The following is a 23,485-nucleotide window of genomic DNA, read 5'->3' on the forward strand; positions in this document are numbered from 1 at the left end:
CAATTTCGAACAAATATTTTTCCCCTAAAATTGATTAGATTAGAATCATCTAGGGGGCTACTAGCACCTCTTTCAGACTGTTTTTTTAAAAAAAAGAGCTTTTAATTTTAACTAAACCTTTTTGTTGCAATTGTTCAAGTCAGCCTAGATTTACAGCAAATGGCATAGTAAGTGCTCCAGGATTATTAATGATCACATTATTAAAACAAACTTTGCGCCAAGTTCCTTATGGGCTGTCCTACGAGTGTCCAGTCAAGAGCTAAGAGGAGCCACTCTAAATTTACACAAGTTCCCAAGGCGACGGAGAATAATAGAGCAGCCGGGATTCGGACAGCCGAATCCTATACACCAATTCGGGACCCTTGCGGCAGCACGGGAGTGCCCACTTTTAAACAGCCCGAGACCACGTGGCCACCGGCAAGCTCCGCTATTGGCCCCCCGACTCTAACACTTGGCTTTGGCGCCGAACCTTTCCCCCCATGTGGGCACAACCATTGGCTCCGCGCTGGGAGGGACTCTGCGCAAATCTCACGATCAAGGCTTTTTCGAGTGAAGCTTCAGACTGATTCTCCGGAAATGTTCAGCTGAAAATTCAACAATCAAATGAAATCCACTCAATAGAGCCTTAGAAGGCTTCTTTTGCCAAAAGTAAAGAGAAGACGGGACCCCGGCTCCCCCTACGCTCTGCGGGGACCGCGAGTATGGTTCCGTTCAAGGCGCGGACTCCGCCTCCGCGGGCGCCGCCATTTTGTTTGGCTGGACGGGAGCGAGCGGCGCTTTGGGGGAGGGGTCTCGTAGGCGCCTCATTGGACCCCACGGCAGCGCTGTCGCTTCTCGGTGGGGAGGCCTTCTCCCCGGCGAGGGGCGCGGAATCATGTACATAAAACAGGTGAGGCCTGTGCGTCTCGCCCACTCCCTCGCGGGCCTGTGAGGACAGCTCCGTCTGGCGGGGGTGTCTCGGCTCGACCCGTGGCCTCCCGCCTCCCGGCAGGGTGGACCCAAGACGCGGGCTGCGGGGGAGGGGAGAGGCCCCGCCCCGCCAGCGCGGGGCCGCGGCGCGGGCCTCCCCCGCCGGGCGCCCGTCCGCGGGAGTAGCATCTCCGAGAGGTTTGGAGGGACCGGGCCTTCCCAGTGGGTCGGGGGCGGCCTGGGGGCGGCAGCGGCGGGGCGGGCAAGCTGTGTCGTCCTGCCGGGGCCAGCCCCGCGCGGGCCCTTTGCGCGGGGTGTGTGGAAAGGTGGTCCCCCGGGCCCGGGGGCATCCCTGGGGGGGCTCAGGTTGGGGTGTCAGCTTAGCCCGGGGTCTTTGTCCCCGAATTACAGGAGACGGGAAAGGGACCCTCCTCCTTGCAGAGTATATAGCGCCGCCTCGTTCACTTGTTTACTTCTGTCAAAATGGTCTTCCCGCGCAAGAGTCCACCCCAAAGATGAACCCATCCGCACTCTTGGAAAAGTTTCTCTGTTGGATGTGTTGGACTCTCAGCACCCCTTTCTTGGAACGTCTGCTCCTTCTGGCCGGTCGGCGTGTCCGAGAGAAGCGCCCACTGCTCCTGGAGTCAGGAAAGCTTGGGGCCGACCGGCCTGCTTGACACACTTTTTCGCTGTAGCTCGGGGATGTTCAGCGTTCCAGCGAACCTTACTTACACAATGTACTTGCTCTTGAGAGTTCTTTAACAGGTGACTTACAACACTGGCCCTGGCTACCGATAAACGCGGACGTTTTAGAAGATTTTTTAATCGCCACTTTCCAAAATGAATTTTTCTTCTATGAAATGGAAAGTTCTCTATCTTGCGTTAAATGAGAAACCAGAGAGAGAAGTGCCAAGGAAGAATGTTTAGGAGTTTCTTCTGGTAGTGTGTGTTCTCTGAAAAGTATCTTTTATTTATTAGGTTATCATCCAGGGTTTTCGGAGTTACAGAGATCAAACAATTGTAGATCCCTTCAGTTCAAAGCATAATGTTATTGGTAAGTGTTCATGGTTTCCAAGATCAGATTTATATTTATAGAGCCATTTAAATTCGGTCTATATTTAGGCTTGAGATGGGAATTGGCTTTGAATATTCTATGAATTTATACATGTTTCTTCTATATGAAATAACTTCTGTTTTTTTTTAGTCTGCACTGATGAATTGCTTACTTTATATATTTAAAACGTTTGCACAAGTTACTCATTTGGGTAGCCTGGTAGGTGTGAAAGTGTCTTTTAATAGCTTTACGTTTATAGTGAGTGACACTAAAGTTAGCATTTGAGCTATACTCTTCTTGATATGTCATTTCCTGGTTAAAACGCCCACTGTGGTCTAATTTCAGAGATGACCATTCTTTATTCACAAATTTGATTGTTCTTGGGTTTTTTCTTTCCTAATATTTAAGGTCAGACCATGCAGCTTGGTGGGCAGAGCATAAACTTTGGAGCATAACAGAATGGGTTTCACGTCCCAGTTCTGACACATACTCTTTTTCAAACTTGACTTCTTGAGGGGCTTTAGTTTTCTGATTTATAATGAAGAGCTAATGATACCTATCTTATAGGGGCTGTTGGGAAAATTAAATGAGAAAGTATATGTATGAGGATAAAGGACTGAAACGATTATTGTCCTGCGGTACAGTATTTAGTCTAAAGACTCTTCAGTTGATAGTGTCCATTTTTTGCTGATACAGCCAGCAAAAGTGTTTTCTGACATTCTGCTGAATTTTTAAAGGCTAGATGAAACAATGTGCTATAAATAGACTTAAGCTATACATTGTCTTCCTTGAGGGGTATATTGGTATATTAGACTGCTAAGTCCACCATAAAATACAGATTGGGTAGCTTAAAGAGCAGGAATTTATCTTCTCACTGCTCTGGTAGCTCAAATCCACGATCAGGCTGCCAGCATAGTCACATTCTGGAAGTCGCCATCTTTTTTGTTTGTTTGTTTTTAATATTTTAATGTTTATTTTTGAGACAGAGACACAGAGTATGAGTGGGGGAAGAGCAGAGAGAGAGGGAGACACAGAATCCAGAGCAGGCTTCGGGCTCTTTGCTGATAGCTCAGAGCCTGAGGTGGGGCTCGAACCCGTGACAAGTGAGATCATCACCTGAGCCAAAGTCAGACGCTCAACTGACTGAGCCACCCAGGCATCCCCTGAAAGTCACCATCTTTGTCATCAGGCTCGTGTGACTGTTTGATTCTCTCTCCCTCTTCTTCATTAGAGCACAAATTCCATTATGAAGGCCCCACCCTCACAATCTCATTAATCCTGATTACAACCCAAAGCTCCCCCCCCCCCCCAAATACCATAACATTTGGGGTTAGGGCTTCAACATATGAATGAGAGAGTGACACAGTTCATTCTGTGGCATGGGATAAGGTGAGATTTATATAGAGATCAGTAATAGGCAAACACTAAATGCTGATGTTCCCAGAGAATCTACTTTATTTTGAAATAAATAATAAATTTTAAAAATTGAGAGCAAAAGTGTCAACTATACTTTGAAATAAAATTTAAAAATTGAGGCATGGGAATGCAAACTGGTGTAGCCGCTCTGGAAAACAGTGTGGAGGTTCCTCAAAAAATTAGAAATACATCTACCCTACCACCCAGCAATAGCACTGCTAGGAATTTACCCAAGGGATACAGGAGTACTGATGCATAGGGGCACTTGTACCCCAATGTTTATAGCAGCACTTTCAACAATAGCCAAATTATGGAAAGAGCCTAAATGTCCATCAACTGATGAATGGATAAAAAATTGTGGTTTATATACACAATGGAATACTACGTGGCCATGAGAAAGAATAAAATATGGCCTTTTGTAGCAACGTGGGTAGAACTGGAGAGTGTTATGCTGAGTGAAATAAGCCATACAGAGAAAGACAGATACCATATGTTTTCACTCTTAGGTGGATCCTGAGAAACTTAACAGAAGACCATGGGGGAGGGGAAGGAAAAAAAAAAGGAGGAGTTTTTAAGAGACTCTTAAAAACTGAGAACAAACTGAGGGTTGATGGGGGGTGGGTGATGGGTATTGAGGAGGGCACCTGTTGGGATGAGCACTGGGTGTTGTATGGAAACCAATTTGACAATAAATTTCATATTAAAAAAATAATAAAAATTGAGGCAAAAGCAAAATCTGACCTCAGTACATTAGTTGCAGCCTTGTAGTTGGGAATAAAGAAAACACTTTGGGGGTGCCTAGGTGGCTCAGTCAGTTAAACATCTGACCCTTGGTTTTGGATCATGTCTTGATCTCATGGTTGGAGGTTTCAAGCCCCGCATCGGGCTGTGAGCTAATGGTGCAGAACCTGTTTGGGATCCTCTCTCCCTCTCTCTCTGTCCCTCCCACCCCCATGCGCATGTGCAAGATAAACTTATTAAAAAAACCACTTTTTACCCTCCGCTGTACCTGTTGAATAGTTAATTTAAAGTGCCACAAGGATAGCCTGATTGTTCTGGTATTTTATTTATATTTTGATTACAAGTGCCTTCTGATTTTCATCAATCAGAAAATCTTTGGAAATGGAAAAAAATGAATAATTACTAGATATCAATTATTTAAAAATTATATATTCTATTAAAATATAATTGCTAGATTTATATTACAGGTTAAACTAGATGAATATCTTAATTAGATCAATGGTATAATTTTATGAGCTGTAAAATGATGACTTTTATTATGATGATTAGATTGTTTGTAGAATCTATCAAGTATTTTTGTTTTAGCTATGAAGAGACCACTGTTTTACTACTTTGTTTACATTAGTATTGTTAACAGTAACAGTTACAGAGTAAATTGTCTAAGTGTGTTTTCTTTTGTTTTAACAAACCTAATATGATTTTATGCTTAAACATTTTTTTTAAGGTTTTTAAGCTTTTTTAAAAAATTTATTATTTTTTGAGTGAGAGAGAGGGAGAATACCCACATGAGCAGGGGAGGGGCAGAGAGACGGGAGGGAAGATCCCAAGCAGGCTCCTCACTGTCAATGCAGAGCCTGACTCAGAGCTCTATCTCAGGAACTGTGAGATCATACCCTGAGCTGAACTCAGGAGTTGGACACTTAACCAAGTAGGCCACCCAGGCACCCCACTGCTTAAACATGTTTTAAAGACAGGAAAGACCCAAAGTAGTGTAGACTGAGATTGACATTAAAAATATCCTGTGAAAGCATAGTACTTTGATTATTTAGTGATTTGACCTTAAACAAAGATTTGAAGGCAACTATATCTTCTGGTGATCTTCAGTGTTTTAATCTCTTGCTTGAACAGTTGAATGATGTTTGAATTACCAAACATACACCTTTTTAAGGTTACTTTGTCTCTAGCTTTTTAACAAAAGAAATATGTTAATTGTAGAACGTTATGGAAGAGTTTAAAAGCTGAAAGGAAAAAACTAAACTGTAATCCTGCCCAGCAGTAGCCATTCTTAATATTAACAACCTATACTTGTATTAGCCTTGGTTTCCTAGAAAACAGAATCCAAGGCCCACTCAGCAACTAATGAGACTTTAATGGGAAGGTTCAGTCTGAGGGCAAGAGTAAAACGGAAAGTTGGTCATAGCTTTATAAAGAAGGTTCAGCTGGTTTGTGGTCATATTGGATAACTTCCAGACAGTCTTTGTGAACCCACCACGCCTGGGAAAGATCAGATTGGAAAGGAATGGAGACGGCTTTGTCTGCTAGTTCCTGTTCTCTGATTGGTCAGAGTTTACTACACAGGGCATTAATTAATTCCTCCATGCTTTTGGATTGTGTTACTCTGGGGACTAACCCCCTAAAGTAGTCAGGGAACTATATAGTGTCTTTTGGATTTTCACAGGTCTGACCTGAGTGCACACCCAGGGTAGGCTGAAACAACCTAAAGGTGATGGAATACTGAATCTCTCCATTGACAGGCAGTTAAGGCTTGGGTTGGGGCAGGTGATTCTGGGGCACATATAAACTGTATCTACCCCCATATGCCTCCAGTCTTTGTGTATGTACATCTACATAAATAAGCCTTTTTTTTTTTTTTTTAAGTTTATTTTGAGAGAAACCACAAGTGAGGGAGGGGCAGGGAGGAAGAGAAAATCCCAAGCAGTCCCTGAGCTGTCAGCACAGAGCCCAACGTGGGGCTTATTCCCATGAACAGTAAGATCATGACCTGAGCCAAAATCAAGAGTCAGGCGCTTAACGGACTGAGCCACCCAGGCTCCCCCTAAGCATTTTAATTTAATTTTTAATTATTTATTTTTTTAATTTTTAAAATATTTTTCATTTATTATTTTTGAGAGACAGAGCATGCGTGGAGGAGGGACAGAGAGAGAGGGAGACACAGAATCCAAAGCAGGCTCCAGGCTCTGAGCTCTCAGCACAAGAGCCCAACGCAGAGCTAGAGGTCAAGAACAGTGAGGTCACGACCTGAGCCAAAGTCAGACACTTAACCAACTGAGCCAGCCAGGCGCCCCTATTTAATTTTTTAAATGTTTTATTTATTTTTGAGAGAGTGCACACAAGAACAGGGAGGGGCAGAGAGAGAGGGAGACCGAGGATGTGAAGTGGGCTCTGTGCTGACAGCAGAGAGCCCGGTGGCTGGAATCCCCAAATTGAACCATGAGGATGATCCTGACCTGAGCTGAAGTTGGACACTCAACTAGCTGAGCTACCCAGGCGCCCCACAATAAGCCTTTTAAAATAAAATAAAAGTGGGCTTGTAGTATAATCTTTTGATAATCTGTTTTTTTCTACTTAAGAATAAGTCTTGGGGCGCCTGGGTGGCTCAGTCGGTTAAGTGTCCGACTTCGGCTCAGGTCATGATCTCGCGGTTCGTGAGTTCAAGCCCCGCGTCAGGCTCTGTGCTGATGGCTCAGAGCCTGGAGCCTGTTTCGGATTCTGCGTCTCCCTCTCTCTCTCTCTGACCCTCCCCCGTTCATGCTCTGTCTCTCTCTCTCTCAAAAATAAATAAACGTTTAAAAAAAATTTTTTTTTAAGAATAAGTCTTGAATCTCTTTCCTTATTAGTCAACATCCTTGAAATTGCTTTACAGTATTCCACTGATGGGTAGGAGTAATTAAAGGGAAATTTAAAGTTTTAAGTTATTTATGAATAGATTACGGTTTTAACTATATGTAATTCTTTGAATGCTAAATTCTCTTTTTAAACTTTTATTTAGAGATAATTTCAAATTTACAGAAAAGTTGTATAAATAGGAACAGTACAGAGAATACGCTGATCTCCTTTACCCAAATCTACCTGTTAACTTTTTCCTCTTTTGCTTTATCATTTGTACCCACTCTCACACTTTTTTTCTTAGAATAAGTTATGTAGGTCTTTGTCCTTTACCGTTGACTTCAATGTATGCTTTCTAAGAATAGGGATATTCTCTTACATAATCACGGTAGAGTTTGTAAATTTCCGTAAATTTGACATTAATACGATAATCTGCTGTTTATTTTCCAGTTGTACTGATTGACCCCCAAATTTTCTTTATAGTATTTTTTCCTCCAGTACAGGGCCTAATTTAGGGTCAGGTATTGCTTTTGGTGGTCATATCTATTTAGTCTCTTTAATCTGGATCATTTCCATAGCCTTTCTTTGTCTTTTTTAACATTGTTTTTAAAAAATACTACATAAATGATGTGTCCTTCTGAGTATATCATATCTGGAAGTGAATGATGTCTACTTTTTTTGTTGTTGTTTGATTTACTTCTTTTGAGAGAGCATGTACAAGTAGTGGGAGGGTGGCTCAGTTGGTTGAGTGTCCAACTTTGGCTCGGGTCATGATCTCAGTCAGTGAGTTCAAGCCCCTTGTCGGGCTCTGTGCTGACAGCTCAGAGCCTGGAACCTGCGTTGAATTCTGTCTCCTTCTCTCTCTGCCCCTCCCCTGCTCGTGTCTGTCTCTGTCTCAAAAATAAACGAACATTAAAAATTAAAAAAAAAATTGCGTGTCCATAGTAATGATTGTAAATTATGAAAACCTAGTAACATATTAGTTATTCCAAATATTATTTGTTAGGAAAAAGCAAAAGAATAAACAATGAAGTAAATTTAAGAAAAAAAAATACCTGAAGTCTCTACAAAAATTGCATTCATTTGGTGATTAAAGCTGTTTTGTTTATGGATTTCTTTTGTTCACTGTTCTTTGTATTTAATTTCAGATATTAAGATGTTAAGTTAGAAAATTGAATATAAATTTTTTAATACTTACGGTAAAGTTTTAATTTTATTGGTTTTTATAGAAAGTAACATGTACTTTTTGAAATTTTATAGTGGGCAGAAATGGATCTGGAAAAAGTAACTTTTTTTACGGTAAGTGTTGTTTTTTCAATTCTAAATATATTAAGACCTGGGTATCTTCGCGTAGTTTATTTTAAAGATTGGTTTTCTGAGATTATGTCTGTATGAAACTCAAGAAATACTTTTTCGTACAGGGTTGCAGTTTAGTGTAGGGAGTGTAGAGTATAATGATCTGAGTTCTACTCTATACCTAGTGATTAAGTAGCTGAGAGGTTGGGCAAAACAATCTTTCAGGGTACTCTTTGCAATTTAAAAGTGTACTTGACCTGTCTACTTTGATGGGTTATGGGAATCATGAGATAATAATAATGGAAGTGCTTTTTAAACTTGAATGCTGTATGTAAATGTTGCAGATGCGTATTTATACAAGTGTAAATGCAACAACATAGTTAATATTGTTTTGGAAAATGACTCATCTTCTTGTTTCATTATGTATGTATGTATGTAAGTAAATAAGCCTTTCACCCAACATGGGGCTTGAACTCATAATCCCAACCAAGATCAAGAACTGCATGCTCTACTGACTGAGCCAGCCAGGCATCCCTCTGTTTCCTCTTTTAAAAAAATGTTTTCTAAATCATTTTTATGAAAGATAGAGGGGTGTAAAAAATTAGAGACTCAACAAAGATTATTGTCAGTTTGAAGATAGTAAATAGCTTTGAAAATTCTAAAGATAAAATATATTTAAGTATAATGCCTCTGTTAACAAATCCTTTGGAGAGAGAAAACATCTGAACAGGTTTGAACTATACAAGAAGTAGATTGAAAAAATTTTGAACCTCTTGTTTGAGTAGTGCTTGAGGGAACGGGGGTGGGGCTTAGCAGGAGCAAAGGTTCTATCCCTCTGTGCTCACTAATCTATAGCCCTTCAGTGGTTGTAATTTGGTGATGATAAGTGAGTGGGATTGGAGTAGAAGTATTTCATAATCTCCAGGCGGATAAAGGCAGTTTGAATCTGTTCCCCTAAGGTGATTATGTGATTATGAAAGATAACCACTCTCCCCTCAACATACACATTCATACATGCGTACTCAACTCTTGGAATGTCAAAGGTCTCTTGGGTGAACTGGTAACAGGACAGCTGAGTAGAGTTTCATTTCTAGGGCAGGGTGGTCCAGTTAGGTACTTTATATGGAAGCAGCAGTGACTTCTTACAGAAGATAAGAGCAGTGCAAACAGTGCATTAGAATGTGGGAATCTGAACTGTTTCCCTGTGTTTCCCACTTAGTTTAATTTCTTTTGACAAAACTATCCTGCTAAGGATATGGTAAGAATATGTCCTATTTTGTTAATAAATATTTTGATGTATATTATTTACTTCTAGTGGATAAAAGCAAAGTATTAATCACTCAGTGTATACTTAGATCAAGAGGTAGATTTTAGTTCTGCTTACCTCTTTTTGTTACCTCAGTGTTCTCTTTTTCTTCCCTTAAATGTTTCAGTGCAAACTTCTTAGTATTTTTCTTGTCATTTCTAAGCTGATTAGTCTAAAATACAAGCAATTTTTTGCATATATGAAATAGATAATCTGTTTTATCTGCCTTGTTCATTACCTGATAGAGGTATGGGAAGTTATAAATTAAGGCATAAAGCTTCTTTGAGACTATACTAATATTTAATGTTTTTGTATTTTTAGCAATTCAGTTTGTTCTTAGTGATGAGTTCAGTCATCTTCGTCCGGAACAGCGATTGGCTTTGTTGCATGTGAGTGAGATTGCTTTGAGATTGTCAATACATGTTGACATTATGTATTTTTAAAACTATATTGTTAATTCTGTTAAATAAAATCACTTGTTCAAGTTTCAGATCTTTTGTAAACATGATATAATCTCTCTTAGTAAACATGGTACAGTCTCTCTTAAGTGTGTTAATTCTACTATGGAATTTAGCCTACTATATTAATGCAAGATAAAGGCCTAATTTTTATGTAAATGGTAATAAAATTGTAGGACTTTCCTATAAATGGGTGTGTCTTCTATATAAATAGAAATTCTTTTTAAAAAAATTTTTTAGTGTTTATTTTTGAGAGAGAGAGAGCATGAGCAGGGGAGGGGCAGAGAAAGAGGGAGACACAAAATCTGAAGCAGGTTCCAGGCTCTGAGCTGTCAGCGCAGAGCCCAGCGCAGGGCTCGGACCCAAAAACCATGAGATCATGACCTGAGCTGATGTTGGACACTCAACTGACTGAGCCACCCAGGCACCCCATAAATACAAATTCTTTATTAAGAGTATGGTCTGGTGATGCTCTGGAAACAGGCTTGCTGAAGAGAAAAGAGTTTGAAATTGGGAATTAGGAACTTTGAGACTCAGAACCAGAAGTTAATTGGGAGCATAGAGAAGGAACCATTATAAACTAAACAGCATAACATGTTATAATTTTATCCATATTTGTAACTCAAGTGGTCACATCATTTCCCAATATGAAAGATAAGTGTATTTATAGTAATGAAAATTATTGGAATTTTTCATTGGATCATTATGAATAATGAACTAAAGAAATTTTAGGATAAAAAATGATAAAAGGCTATAACAAAATAACAAATTTATTGTCAGTTTGAATATGACATAGTTTTAAAATGAGAAAGTAAGATTCCTTAGTATATCTTAACAGAGTCTCTCACACTTAGGAAGGTGGTTTATTTTGTTTGTTTTCTTACCATTATCAACTGGTTGCCTATAGAAAAAATTTTTTTTTACGTTTCTAAGATAGGCATTGAAAGAATAACTTCTTTAGGTATCATTCTTTATTATATTGAATCACTGTGTAGTAACAGTTTCTAGAATCTGGAAATTATCTGAACTTGGTAAAGGAGTGGCAGCATCATAAATTGGTGTATATGTGACATATATTAACTGTGTGTGTTTTCATAGCAGATTTAAAATTATATAGGATATAGCAAATTTAAACAAGTAAATAAAAATAAATAATTAGTTTTAAAAGCCAGGGCAGCTGGGTGGCTGAGTCGGTAAGCATCCAACCTTGGATTTCAGCTTAGGTCATGATCTTTGGTTTGTGAGATCGAGCCCTCTGTTGGGCTCCACGCTGGCAGTGTGGAGTCTACTTGGGATTCTCTCTCCTCTCTGCCCCTCCCCTGCTCTCTTGTACACCTGCGCTTTTTGTCTCTCTCAACAATAAATAAATAAACTTAAAAATTAAAAAAAGCCGAGTTCCAGTAATTATATGATTTGTTAGGGTTCCTTTCCAGCATTAAGTGAGTCTGTAAGAGAAAAGCCTCAAAGTGTTGTTGATATCAGCAAATAAGTAGAATTAGGTGGGCATGGGGTCTTATGTTCTAATAAAGTGGTTTTCAGAACAAGACCTAAGTACATCTGACTTTGATATCTCTTGGATAGTTTTCATTTTTTTAGTCAGAATCTAAAACCATTTGGTTGACAAGTATTGTTATCCTCATCCAGTGTCTTTGCTCTAGGATATATACTAGCCCAATAGAAATTTTTTTCCATTGAATTAGGCTTATTGCCATGCACTAAACTTTAAAGGTGTTTAAAGAAAAAATAAAAAAAAGAATATGAAAATACCACTTAAATGACAATTTTATTTTTTACATGTTTTAGGAGGGTACTGGTCCTCGTGTTATTTCTGCTTTCGTGGAGATTATTTTTGATAATTCGGACAACCGGTTGCCAGTGAGTAATGGCTTTTTTTTTTTCTAGTCACAATTTTGAGAATTTTATTGATGCAGCTGATTTTTTTCCCAACCTTTGAAACATTCATAACTGTATTAAATACAATTCTTATAATTTAGTTTATGTTAAAATAGCTATATGGTTTACATATTCATTTTGTCCTAAAATTATAATGAACATTTTAGCAAATAGGGTGTATAAGTTGTTGTGAAAAAATATCTTTGTCATAAGAATTGATATTCATAGCAAATCTTTAGTGAGAATTGAAATTTCAAAATAAGTGTTATGGTTACAGACTCTAGAATGACCTTATTAACTGAAAAGTTTTCCATTTTTACTATGAAATTAACTTCAGGCTTTTACATTCTTTCTTAGATTGATAAAGAAGAAGTTTCACTTCGAAGAGTTATTGGTGCCAAAAAGGATCAGTATTTCTTAGACAAGAAAATGGTCACGTAAGCAATTTCTTTACATTTATAATTTCTTTATGAAAGAGTAAAAGTATTTTACTTAACTCCTATATGGGTTATATATGCCTCGTGGTCAACAAACCAAAATTTAGAGCATTAACAGAAGAATCAAGATTCTCTGAGGCCAGTAGAATAAATGGTTTCATGACTATTCTATACTCCCTCATGTTCCTTAACCCAGCAGTTACCCTTCGTTTTTTTGCTTATTATTGGGCGATTAATCTGAAAAAATATTTTCAATGTTTATTAACAGGAAAAATGATGTGATGAATCTCCTTGAAAGTGCTGGTTTTTCTCGAAGCAATCCTTATTATATTGTAAAACAAGGAAAGGTAAAAATATTGTATGTCCTTTTTTTATAGAATGTTTTCTGAGTATATTCACTTGAATGATGAATTTGCTTATAGATTCTAGTGGTTAAGTTGAAGCAAAAATGGACCTTACTGTCTCTTGTTTTCATTGATTTATTTTGTATAGATATTAGTATTACCTTTTATGTGGCCATAAAATTACAAAGTAGATCCACTGTGTAATGGGATTCAATTTTTTCAGCAGTTAGTGGATGTTGTTTTCGTTGTGACCTGTATCACTTAATAAGGTGTCCTATACTGGAAGACATTTTGGTTTGTGAAAGTCACATGGAAATATTTAAGAATATTGTAGAAATTCTTTAAAAATAGCATTTGAAAAAAATTACTTCCTAAAAGTAATACTCTGTTATTTAATATATCACAGAGTTAAAATGGTGGAAAGCTTACATTGCCAGAAATCTACCATAATGCTGTATATTGTTTTTGCTTGTAGAGATTATATTCTTTATAGTTTTTAGTAGTTGCATACTTCAGCTGATTATTGTTTCCTCATATACTTTAAATTTTATCTAAGATAACTTCTTTTTCTTAGAACATACCCTGCATTGTTCACATAGTTTGCTGTAGTGTTTTTTTGGACTAGGGGAAAGTTCTTTTTAAATGTCCACTTATTTCATATTGGAGACATTTTTATATATGTGTCGAAAACTTAGCATTCCGAACTGAGTAGGAAGAGTACGTATGGTGTTTCACATTTGGGAAATGCAGAGCAAGTTTTTGAAGACCATCTTTAGAAGCAAGGAATTTTTTTAAAAGGAGGCTGATTACGGGGTGACTGGGTGGCGCAGTAGGTTAAGTGTCTGACTGCGGCTCAGGTCAAGATCTCATAGCTCATGGGTTCAAGCCTCGCATTGGGCTCTGTGCTGACAGCTCAGCGCCTGGAGCCTGCTTTGGATTCTGTGTCTCCTTCTGTCTCTTCCCCTCGCCCGCTCACATTCTGTCTCTACTCCAAAAATAAAAAATTTAAAGAGGCTGATTATGAAAGACTAATTAATCTGAGTCTTCCCTGCAAACATACAGCATAGGCCCCTATACTTTCAGTTTCTATTCATGTCATTTCATATTAAGCCATCCGTAAGTTACTTCATCTAAAAGAATGTTGCCTTCACCCCAGTGAAGACACTTCACTTTTTTCTAATTTGATTTTTTTCATAATAATTATACTGTATTGGTATACTTATTTCTTCTTCCATTAGAATGTAAGTTCCATGAAGGCAAGACTTTGTTTTGTTCATTGCTCTTTTCCCAGTGCCCAGCAGAGTGGCATATATGTTGTAAACATTTATTAAATATTTTTGAAGTGAGCAACTTGAATGAACATGCATAATTGGGGTAACCAGTGATAAGGATCTGAAAGGAGATTCTTTGATGTCTATACTTTTGATAGACCACATTTTTCCCAGAGTTGATTTCTGTCTATGTGCAAGTGTTAGAGTAACTTCACTTTTTTAATGCCATGACAGCATTTTTGCATTTAGTGGCTAACTTTATTTTTATGAATATGTTAAACTCACGCTTGTTGTTTAAAGTTGCATGGCACTTAGTTTGTACCACTCTGTGTTTTTTTGCCGTATATTTAAAAATTTTTTTTGATGTTTGTTTGTTTTTGAGAGAGAGAAAGAGAGCATAAGCAGGGCAGGGTCTGAGAGAAGGGGACAGAGGATCCAAAGCAGGCTCTGTGCTGACAGCAGTGAGTCCGATGTGGGGCTCGAACTCATAAACTGAGAGATCATGACCTCAGCTGAAGTTGGATGCTCAACTGACTAAGCCACCCAGGTGCCCCACCATATATTTTTAAATAAGATTTTTAAAATGCTTTTGCTTGTTTTATTTAATGTTAGTTACTACCTGTGATAGACAGTTATTTTTACCTATCTATATTTAAAGGATATCATTTTGGGGGCACTCATCTGGCTCAGTTGGTAGACCATTCAACTCCTGATCTTGGGGGCATAGAGCTTACTTAAAAAATAATAGTAATAATGGGGCACCTCGGTGGCTCAGTCAGTTAAGCATGTGACTTCAGCTCAGGTCATGAACTCACAGTTTGTGGGTTTGAGCCCCACAATGGGCTCTGTGCTGGCAGCTCAGAGCCTGGAGCCTGCTTCAGATTCTCTCTCCCTCTCTCTCTGCCCCTCCCCTAGCTCATGCTCTGTTTCTGTCTCTTAAAAATAAATAAACATTAAAAAATTTTTTTAAATAGTAATAATAATAAAGCATACCATTTTTGCTATACTTTTAATAGTATCATAACTTTTTAAAAATGTAGAGTGATAGTTTCCCCTTGTAAAAATACTGTTCTTTTAGAACAGAGTTCATCTTTTTTTTTTTTTTTTAATGTTTATTTATTTTTGAGAGAATGCATGCAAGCGAAGTAGGGTCAGGAGGAGAGGGGAACAGAGGATTGGAAGCGAGCTCTGTGCTGACAGCAGAGAGAGCCCGATGCAGGGCTCGAACTCGCAAACCTTGAAATCGTGACCTAAGCCAAAGTTGGATGCCTAACCAACTGAGCCATCTGGGCACCCCTGGAGTTCATCTTTTATATTTTATCATATTGACTGAGGAAAAATGGTGATGTAATGTTCTTCCTTCGTTTTTGTTTTTGTTGTTTTGTTTTTACAAAGTTTATTTTGAGAGAGGCAGCACGAGTAGGGGAGGGGCAGAGAGAGAAGGAGAGAGGGAGAATCCCAAACAGGCTTCAGGAAGCTAGCACTCAGAGCCCAATGTGGGGCTCAAACCCACAAAACTGCGAGGTCAGAACCTGAGCCAAAATCAAGAATCGGATGCTTAACTGACTGAGCCACCCAGGAGCCACGTTTTTCCTTCATTTTTAATTTAGAGAGTCTTATTCGTAAATTAGACTTATGAATGTATCAATCCTATTTGGATTTTTATTTAATAAATTTTATTTAAATGAGATAGAGGTCTGTAAGTAAATGCACTGTACGAATTGTATTATTGAAGTTATGCTCTACTTAAAACCTAGCATGTGAGTACTCTTTCAAAGTAGAGTTCTTAAAGAACAGTCTATAGCTACGTAATAATTATTTTTCTAAAATTTTTAGATCAACCAGATGGCCACAGCACCAGATTCTCAGAGACTAAAACTATTGAGAGAAGTAGCTGGTACTAGAGTGTATGATGAACGAAAAGAAGAAAGCATATCTTTAATGAAAGAAACAGGTAAAATGAATGTGATTCTGCCTTATTTGTGTTGTGAATTACATATTCATTGTGCTGTGATGGTTGAGGGGAGTTCAGTCTGTTCTCAAGAGTATACTGTTTGATAGTTTGCCTGTGTATTGAATGGAGAGAAAATTAGTTTGAGTCATTTTAAGGTTTGAGATTTCCAGTGATTTCTCTCTTTAAATAAAGAATTACTGTTAGATAATGATGCCTTTATAGGTCAACTGTTTTGTGCCTCTAACATCCTCATTGTTAGTGAGGATAACAGATTTGGATGCAAACCTCAAAAAGCATTTCTGGAAGTATCAGCTGGCATTAGGTTTTAAGTTGTTCAGGAGCAAGTAAATGGAAAACTTTAAGAATTTTCCTTAGTACATTATGATGGAAACCCTACTTTGCTTTTCAATTGCTATGGTTTGTCATTCCATAGATAGTCCTGAGTTCAAAATCTGACTAATAATTAACTGACGATGTGACTTTAGACTTGATCTCTCTGATCTAAAGCTTCTCCATCTGTAAAATTCTTTTTCATAGTTTATGGTGATAAATAGAGGAGCAAAGTAGTACCATGATTGGAATATAGTAGGTGTTCAATATACGGCACCTGTGGATAATGCTATTATAGTAAAAGTTGAGAATCAGTGACACCAATGATGTTATGGTTTTTAATTTTGTAATGTTGTGGGAAGGCACAGTTGCCTTTAAAGGATGTTAAAACAGAGGCCTTACTACATGTATTGTAAGAATTAGTAAACACTAATTTGGAAAGATAAATGCCCCCGTATGTATGTGCAGCATTATTTACAGTAGTGTAATGTATTAGTGTATTACAATAATGTATTGCAGCATTATTTACAGTAGCCAAGATGCGGAAGCAGCATAAGTGTCCATCAGATGAATGTTTAAAGATGTGGTATATGCATACAAGGGAATATTACTCCATTTTTAAAAAAATGAGATCTTACCATTTGTGACAACATGGATGAACTTAGAGGGTATCATGCTGAGTGAAATGAGTCGGACAGAAAGGCATATACCACATGATTTCACATATATACAGGATCTAAAAAAAACAGCAAACAAAATAGAAACAGACTCATAAATATAGAGAACAAACTGGTGGTTGCCAAGGTGGTGGTGCAGGGGGAAGATGGGTGAAACAGATGAAAGGGATTAGGAGGAAAAACTTCCAGTTATAAAATAAGTCACAGAGATGAAAAGTATAGTATAGGGAATATAGTCCATGATATTGTAATAATGTTGTATGGTGACAGATGGTAACTAGACTTATCACGGTGAGCATTGTGTAATGTATAAAATTATGAAATCACTATTGTGCACTTGAAATTAATATAACATTGTATGTCAACTAAAATAAAAAGTTTTAAAGTGTCACCATGTGTAACTGTTCTCTGATGCTTTTCATAATGAAGCATCGTGTCATTTTAGTTTTAGATTTGGTTACCACATACTTTCAAATAGTGCTATAGTTCTTAAGGTTAATTTTAACTCATGGTATATTTGAGAAGATATTACATCAAAATTTCATTCAACTTCTTCACTCCTCTCTCATTTTTTAAGAGGGCAAACGCGAAAAAATCAATGAGTTGTTAAAATACATTGAAGAGAGATTACATACCTTAGAAGAAGAAAAGGAAGAACTGGCTCAATATCAGAAGTGGGATAAAATGAGACGAGCCCTGGAATATACCATTTACAATCAGGAACTTAATGAGACTCGTGCTAAACTTGATGAGGTAAAATACTTTTGTGACTTAAATTCATGAGTGATTTTATTTGAATGAGTAAGTTAAGCTCATGCTATATTTATACTTTTCAATGGTTTTTAAATAGGAACTTAAAAATTTTTAAATCTTAATAAATTCATTGGTCAGTGAATTTGTTCTTTTAATTATTCCAAGGAAAATGCCTAGGTCTCTGTGGTCCTTGCTGTAGTTGCATCTGAAATATAATCAGGTGGTGATGCAAGACAAACCAAAATGAGGGCAGCCACCTTTAAAAGCTTCATGAAGAAGGGGTGCCTAGCTGGCTCAGTCAGTGGGGAGCATGGGACTCCTGATCTTGGAGTTCATGTTGTGAGTTCGAGCCCCATGTTGTGGGTAGGATTTACTTGATAATAAAAAGAAAAAGCCTCACGAATTTTTTTGTTTGCTTTTTAAAATGTATTTTGTAAATAGTATTGCTGATATTTTGTCCAGAAATTGCTTTAGGTAATTCTTAAAGGACTTTTTACTTAAAACCACTAAAAATTGTTTTATAAAAATTCTTTAAGTGAATGATTTTATTTTAGAAGATATTTTAAAATTTTACTATTATGTTGTGAAGTATGAAACAAATATAAAATGAGTTAGAAATTATAGCTTTTTTTTCTTCCCCCAGCTTTCTGCTAAGCGAGAGACTAGTGGGGAAAAATCCAGACAATTAAGAGATGCCCAGCAGGATGCGAGAGATAAAATGGAGGTAAGATTATAAACAAGGCTTAGGTTAGCTTATATTTTTCGACCACAATAAACCCCCGTTTGTACCAGAATTATGGAATGGTTTAAAAAAAAACAAAAACAAAAAGTTAAAGGGGTACGTGGGTGGCTCAGTTGGTTAAGCATCTAACTTCAGCTCAGGTCATGATCTCATGGCTCATGAGTTTGAGCTCCACATCAAGTTCTGTGCTGACAGCCTGGAGCCTGCTTCAGATTCTGTCTCTCCCTCTCTCTCTGCCCCTCCCCCGCTCAAGTTCTGTCTCTCTAAACATTAAACAAAATTAACAAATTATGAAATGGTAACTTGAAGTGAATGTCATTGAGATTGAGTATTGGAAAGACAGAATAGTACTGAAAGTGTAATTGAAAGAAAAAGAAGGGATAGAACTAATGGTGTCCAAACTCTGCTGTTGTACTTTCAATTGTCTGACTCACTTCTATTTGATACTTTTTGATTAGGATATTGAACGTCAAGTTAGAGAGCTGAAAACAAAAATTTCAGCTATGAAAGAAGAAAAGGAGCAGCTCAGCGCTGAAAGACAAGAACAAATTAAGCAGAGGACTAAGTTGGAGCTTAAAGCCAAGGACTTACAAGATGAATTGGCTGGCAATAGTGAACAAAGGGTGAGTTAAAATAGTAAAAATGAAAGACATAAACATTCAGTTGAATAGGAATTACAGAAGACCATTCTTTCTGTGACAAGGATGTATGCTTGAATTTTTGTAAAAGATCTGGCACATTAAAATAATTTCTACTCAAGTGGCAACTCTGTACTGTCTTCTTGTTTCTTTCATTTAAAAATTAGCTTTGTGGGGGGGCGCCTGGGTGGCTCAGTCGGTTAAGCGTCCGACTTCGGCTCAGGTCACGATTTCGCGGTCCATGGGTTCGAGCCCTGCGTCGGGCTCTGGGCTGATGGCTCAGAGCCTGGAGCCTGCTTCCGATTCTGTGTCTCCCTCTCTCTCTGACCCTCCCCCGTTCATGCTCTGTCTCTCTCTGTCTCAAAAATAAACTTAAAAAAAAAAAAAAAAAAATTAGCTTTGTGGGAGGCCAGTCTGGCTCAGTTGGTGGAGCCTGCAACTCTTGATCTCAGGGTTATGAGTTCTAGCCCCATGTTGGGTATGGAGATTACTTAATAAAATCTTTAAATAAATAGGCAAATAAATATTAGTTTTGTGTTGAAGGATCAGTTTTCTCATGATTTCTTTTCACGAGAAAATATTTTATGCTAGACTTAAGCACAAAATCTTTAAAAATTTAAGATTGCATTTTTACTGGGGTGCCTAGGTGGCTCAGTTGGTTAAGCATCTGACTTGGGCTCAGGTCATGATCTCGCGGTTTGTGAGTTCGCGCCCATGTTGGGCTCTGTGCTGACAGCTCAGAGCCTGGAACCTGCTTTGGATTCTGTGTCTCCCTCTCTCTCTGCCCCTCCTCCACTTGCTTGCTCGCTCGCTCTCTCTCTCAAAAATAAACCTTAACAATTTTTTTAATTAAAAATTACATTTGTACTTCTCCTTTATTTACAGAAACGCTTATTAAAAGAGAGGCAGAAGCTGCTTGAAAAAATAGAAGAAAAGCAGAAAGAACTGGCAGAAACAGAACCTAAATTCAACAGTGTGAAAGAAAAAGAAGAGCGAGGAATTGCTCGGTATGGGATTTCTTTCACCAACATTTCTAACTTTCTACATAGTTCCTCTATAAAACCTAAATAGCTATGAGTTAAGACAGTGAGGGCAAAAGTTAAATTCCGTTTCAAAGTAATAGGCTATATTAAAAAACTATTGTGGGCCAAGCGTTATTGTATACATATTGCATACATTTGTTTTCTATTCAGAAACTTTAGGAGATCGCTGTAGGTTTGACAAACTTGAGGCTCTGAGAAGTTAACTCACCTGAGACAACATAGTGAGATATTGTTGGGCTTTTTAAAACATGAATGATGTTTGTTTTTGTTTTTGTTTTTCTACCCACTCAACATCTTATTCTATGTTTCATCCTATTTCCTTTTTTCACTGTTGTTTTAGTAGCTAGACATTTTCATATCTAGCTGTAGGTTGGACATGCCAGCTTTTGCTCATTTCATGGTTTAGGGCATTAGTATGTTTTTATGCCATCTATATTTTGTTGAATTATTTATTTCTTTTGCCCATTTCTTTCTGATCCCCACACCCTCCTGCCATTTGGTAGGATTGTATGTAATCTAGACATTTGTATTTTACTTGTTTTAAATGTTTTGTCTTTCTCTTGCCTTTTAACCTTTTTTTTCCCTTGCCTCTTAACCTTGGATAGTGTCTTATTGCAAGGAGTTGGAAGTGTTTATATAGTTACATATAGTTGGAGCATTTTTTAAAATTCCTGAGATAGGCTATTAGAACTGTCTCTAGATTTAGTGACTAACTCAGACCTGGAGTAAATACATTGCCTGAAATCCTTAGGATATGGGCTATTTCACCTTTAACTGTGACTTTTCAAAATAAAATGTATATTATATAGTACTAGTTCGAGGAGCTCTATTAGATACCAGTTCCTTTTTATATTTTTTTTATAGAATTTAAAAAAATGGTTATTGTCTCCATGTATTCTTGACATTTCGATTGCAGTTAAACTTGCTTATTTCCTATTTTTCTTTTTAATCATTCTTTTCTTCTGTCTTGTATAGATTGGCCCAAGCTACCCAGGAAAGAACAGATCTTTATGCAAAGCAAGGTCGAGGAAGCCAGTTTACATCAAAAGAAGAAAGGGATAAATGGATTAAAAAGGAACTCAAGTCGTTAGATCAGGCTATTAATGACAAGAAAAGACAGATTGCTGCTATCCATAAGGATCTGGAAGACACTGAGGCAAATAAAGAGAAAAACCTGGAGCAATACAATGTAAGAACTTTTATAGCTGCTTTGTGACAATCTTTCAGAAGACCTAAACGTGTACAAGTTTCATCTAGTTAAGTTTTATTTTCAAACAGTTTACGTTGCTATTCTTAAAATATACAAGACACAGGTCCTTACTTAGAAAAGACCAGCACAGGGGCTCCTGGGTGGCTCAGTTGGTTGAGCATCTGACTTTGGCTCAGGGCATAATCTCTCAGCTCCTGAGTTCAAGCCCCACATGCAGCTCTGTGCTGACAGCTCAGAGCCTGGAATCTGCCCCGATAGTGTGTCCCTGTCTCTCTGCCCTCCCCCTCTCGCATTGTCTCTATCTCAAAAATAAACATTAAAAAAAAAGAGACCAGCACTTTTTAACATTTATACATATAACAATATTTATACATATAAATTAATATTTATATGGTAATTTTCCTTTTCAAGGAAGTTTTTTTTCCATATCTGTGAGTATTCATGTAGGTTGAGTGTATTTTAAAATATATTTTTATGAATTGGTAGAATGTACCTGAACTACCCTTAATTTTAACATGGTAAGTCTAAAATGCAACTTTAGAATAACTTATTTATATTTTTTTTCCATTTTTATATTCTTTCACAGTTCTCTTTCAATTTAAAAATTACTACAGAATATATTTTTTGTTAAAGCAATGGTGATTTTACAACATTTTCTAAATGAATTAAACATTATTTACATATTTACTTAGTATTTCCTTAAAAATTGAAGTAGAAGATAAAACCATTTCTAGAGTAAAAAAGATCTGACATTCAAAATGAGAAAGGGGGAAAACGCTTAGGTAAGTGTTATGTGTGGCTATATATAGATAACTTGAGGGTGATAGAAGTGATGAGAAGGGAGTGTTTAGGACAAGTAAGTGTAGGGTGAGGTAGGTATATATGTACATACACAGAAGAACCCTCTTACCCATGAGATCTGCACCCAGTTGGTTTTTGATTTTTCAGAAAAGCCATAAATCCGTAAAATTTTAATACATATGTATATTTATATTTTATGAGTAATACACATATTTATGCACATGTAAACATATGTATATTTATATATATCTTAAGTATTTTGTTTAAACAGGCAAATGTATGCTCATGTACTAATCTTTTTTTTTTCCAATCTTTCTTTTTTTAAGACTACTTTCTTAGAGCATTTTTGGGTTCACAGCAAAACTGAGAGGAAGGTACAGAGATTTACCATGTACCTTCTGCCCCACACATGAGTAGCTTCTTCCATTATCAACACACCCCACCAGAGTACGTACCAGTCTTTTGATGTAGAGTCCACAATGTTTGAGTATGAGTAGTGATTGGAGTTGCCAGGGACTTTTTTGTTATGAGCCACACATGTAAATATAGTTCTCCTTAAAGTTGGATGAGAACAGAATTCAGGGTTAAGTCTAGGATCATACATTACATTTAGATGTCATGTTTCTGTTTTTTTTTTTTTTTTTTTTTTTTTTAATTTTTTTTTTTTCAACGTTTATTTATTTTTGGGACAGAGAGAGACAGAGCATGAACGGGGGAGGGGCAGAGAGAGAGGGAGACACAGAATCGGAAACAGGCTCCAGGCTCTGAGCCATCAGCCCAGAGCCTGATGCGGGGCTCGAACTCACAGACCGCGAGATCGTGACCTGGCTGAAGTCGGATGCTTAACCGACTGCGCCACCCAGGCGCCCCACTGTTCTCTTTTTTAATGTGGATCAGTTCCCTAGTCTTATTTCTGCTATATTTCTGCTATGTATTTTACTATATTACACGTTAATACATGTATTTATGTGTTATATAGTTATTTACCCTGGTCTTTTAGAGTTAATTTCCCCATTTAATTCAGTTTTTAGGGAGTCATCTTTAAGTATATCCAAAACTGAATCAGGTTTTTAAAGAAACAGCTCTTTCCTTTGTCTTCATATCCTCAGTTTAATATTTAATGTAATCACAGCATAAACAACAAAATGAAAACATAGTGGGAGCAAACAGAACTGGTTCTGTAATCATAAATTACTGGTAGTGGGGCCCCTGGAGGCTCAATAGGTTGAGCGTCCGACTCTTGATTTCAGCTCATGATCTCTGGATTCATGGATTTGTGAGATTGAGCCCCACTTCGGGCTCTGTGCTGAGAGTACAGAGCCTGCCTGGGATTCTCTCTCTTCCTCTCTGTCTCTGCCCCTCCCC

The 23,485-nt window shown here is 37.6% G+C and overlaps 1 protein-coding gene across 1 annotated transcript in view; it reads left to right on the forward strand.

Moving 5' to 3' along the window:
- The first annotated feature begins 732 nt into the window (after positions 1–732).
- The window catches only part of SMC3 (structural maintenance of chromosomes 3), a 37,773-nt gene continuing 15,020 nt past the window's right edge, over positions 733–23,485 (forward strand). The window contains exons 1-13 of the mRNA XM_025918152.2: positions 733–889; positions 1,888–1,963; positions 8,228–8,266; positions 9,891–9,958; positions 11,831–11,902; positions 12,278–12,357; positions 12,626–12,704; positions 15,809–15,926; positions 17,511–17,686; positions 18,330–18,410; positions 18,887–19,051; positions 19,952–20,073; positions 21,085–21,298. Coding sequence (XP_025773937.1) covers positions 875–889; positions 1,888–1,963; positions 8,228–8,266; positions 9,891–9,958; positions 11,831–11,902; positions 12,278–12,357; positions 12,626–12,704; positions 15,809–15,926; positions 17,511–17,686; positions 18,330–18,410; positions 18,887–19,051; positions 19,952–20,073; positions 21,085–21,298 — 1,305 coding nt within the window. The 5' untranslated portion in view covers positions 733–874. The remainder of the gene's footprint in view (positions 890–1,887; positions 1,964–8,227; positions 8,267–9,890; positions 9,959–11,830; positions 11,903–12,277; positions 12,358–12,625; positions 12,705–15,808; positions 15,927–17,510; positions 17,687–18,329; positions 18,411–18,886; positions 19,052–19,951; positions 20,074–21,084; positions 21,299–23,485) is intronic.

This window comes from Puma concolor, chromosome D2, assembly GCF_028749965.1.
Source record: "Puma concolor isolate L17-30 chromosome D2, mPumCon1.1.hap2, whole genome shotgun sequence".
NCBI lineage: Eukaryota > Metazoa > Chordata > Mammalia > Carnivora > Felidae > Puma > Puma concolor.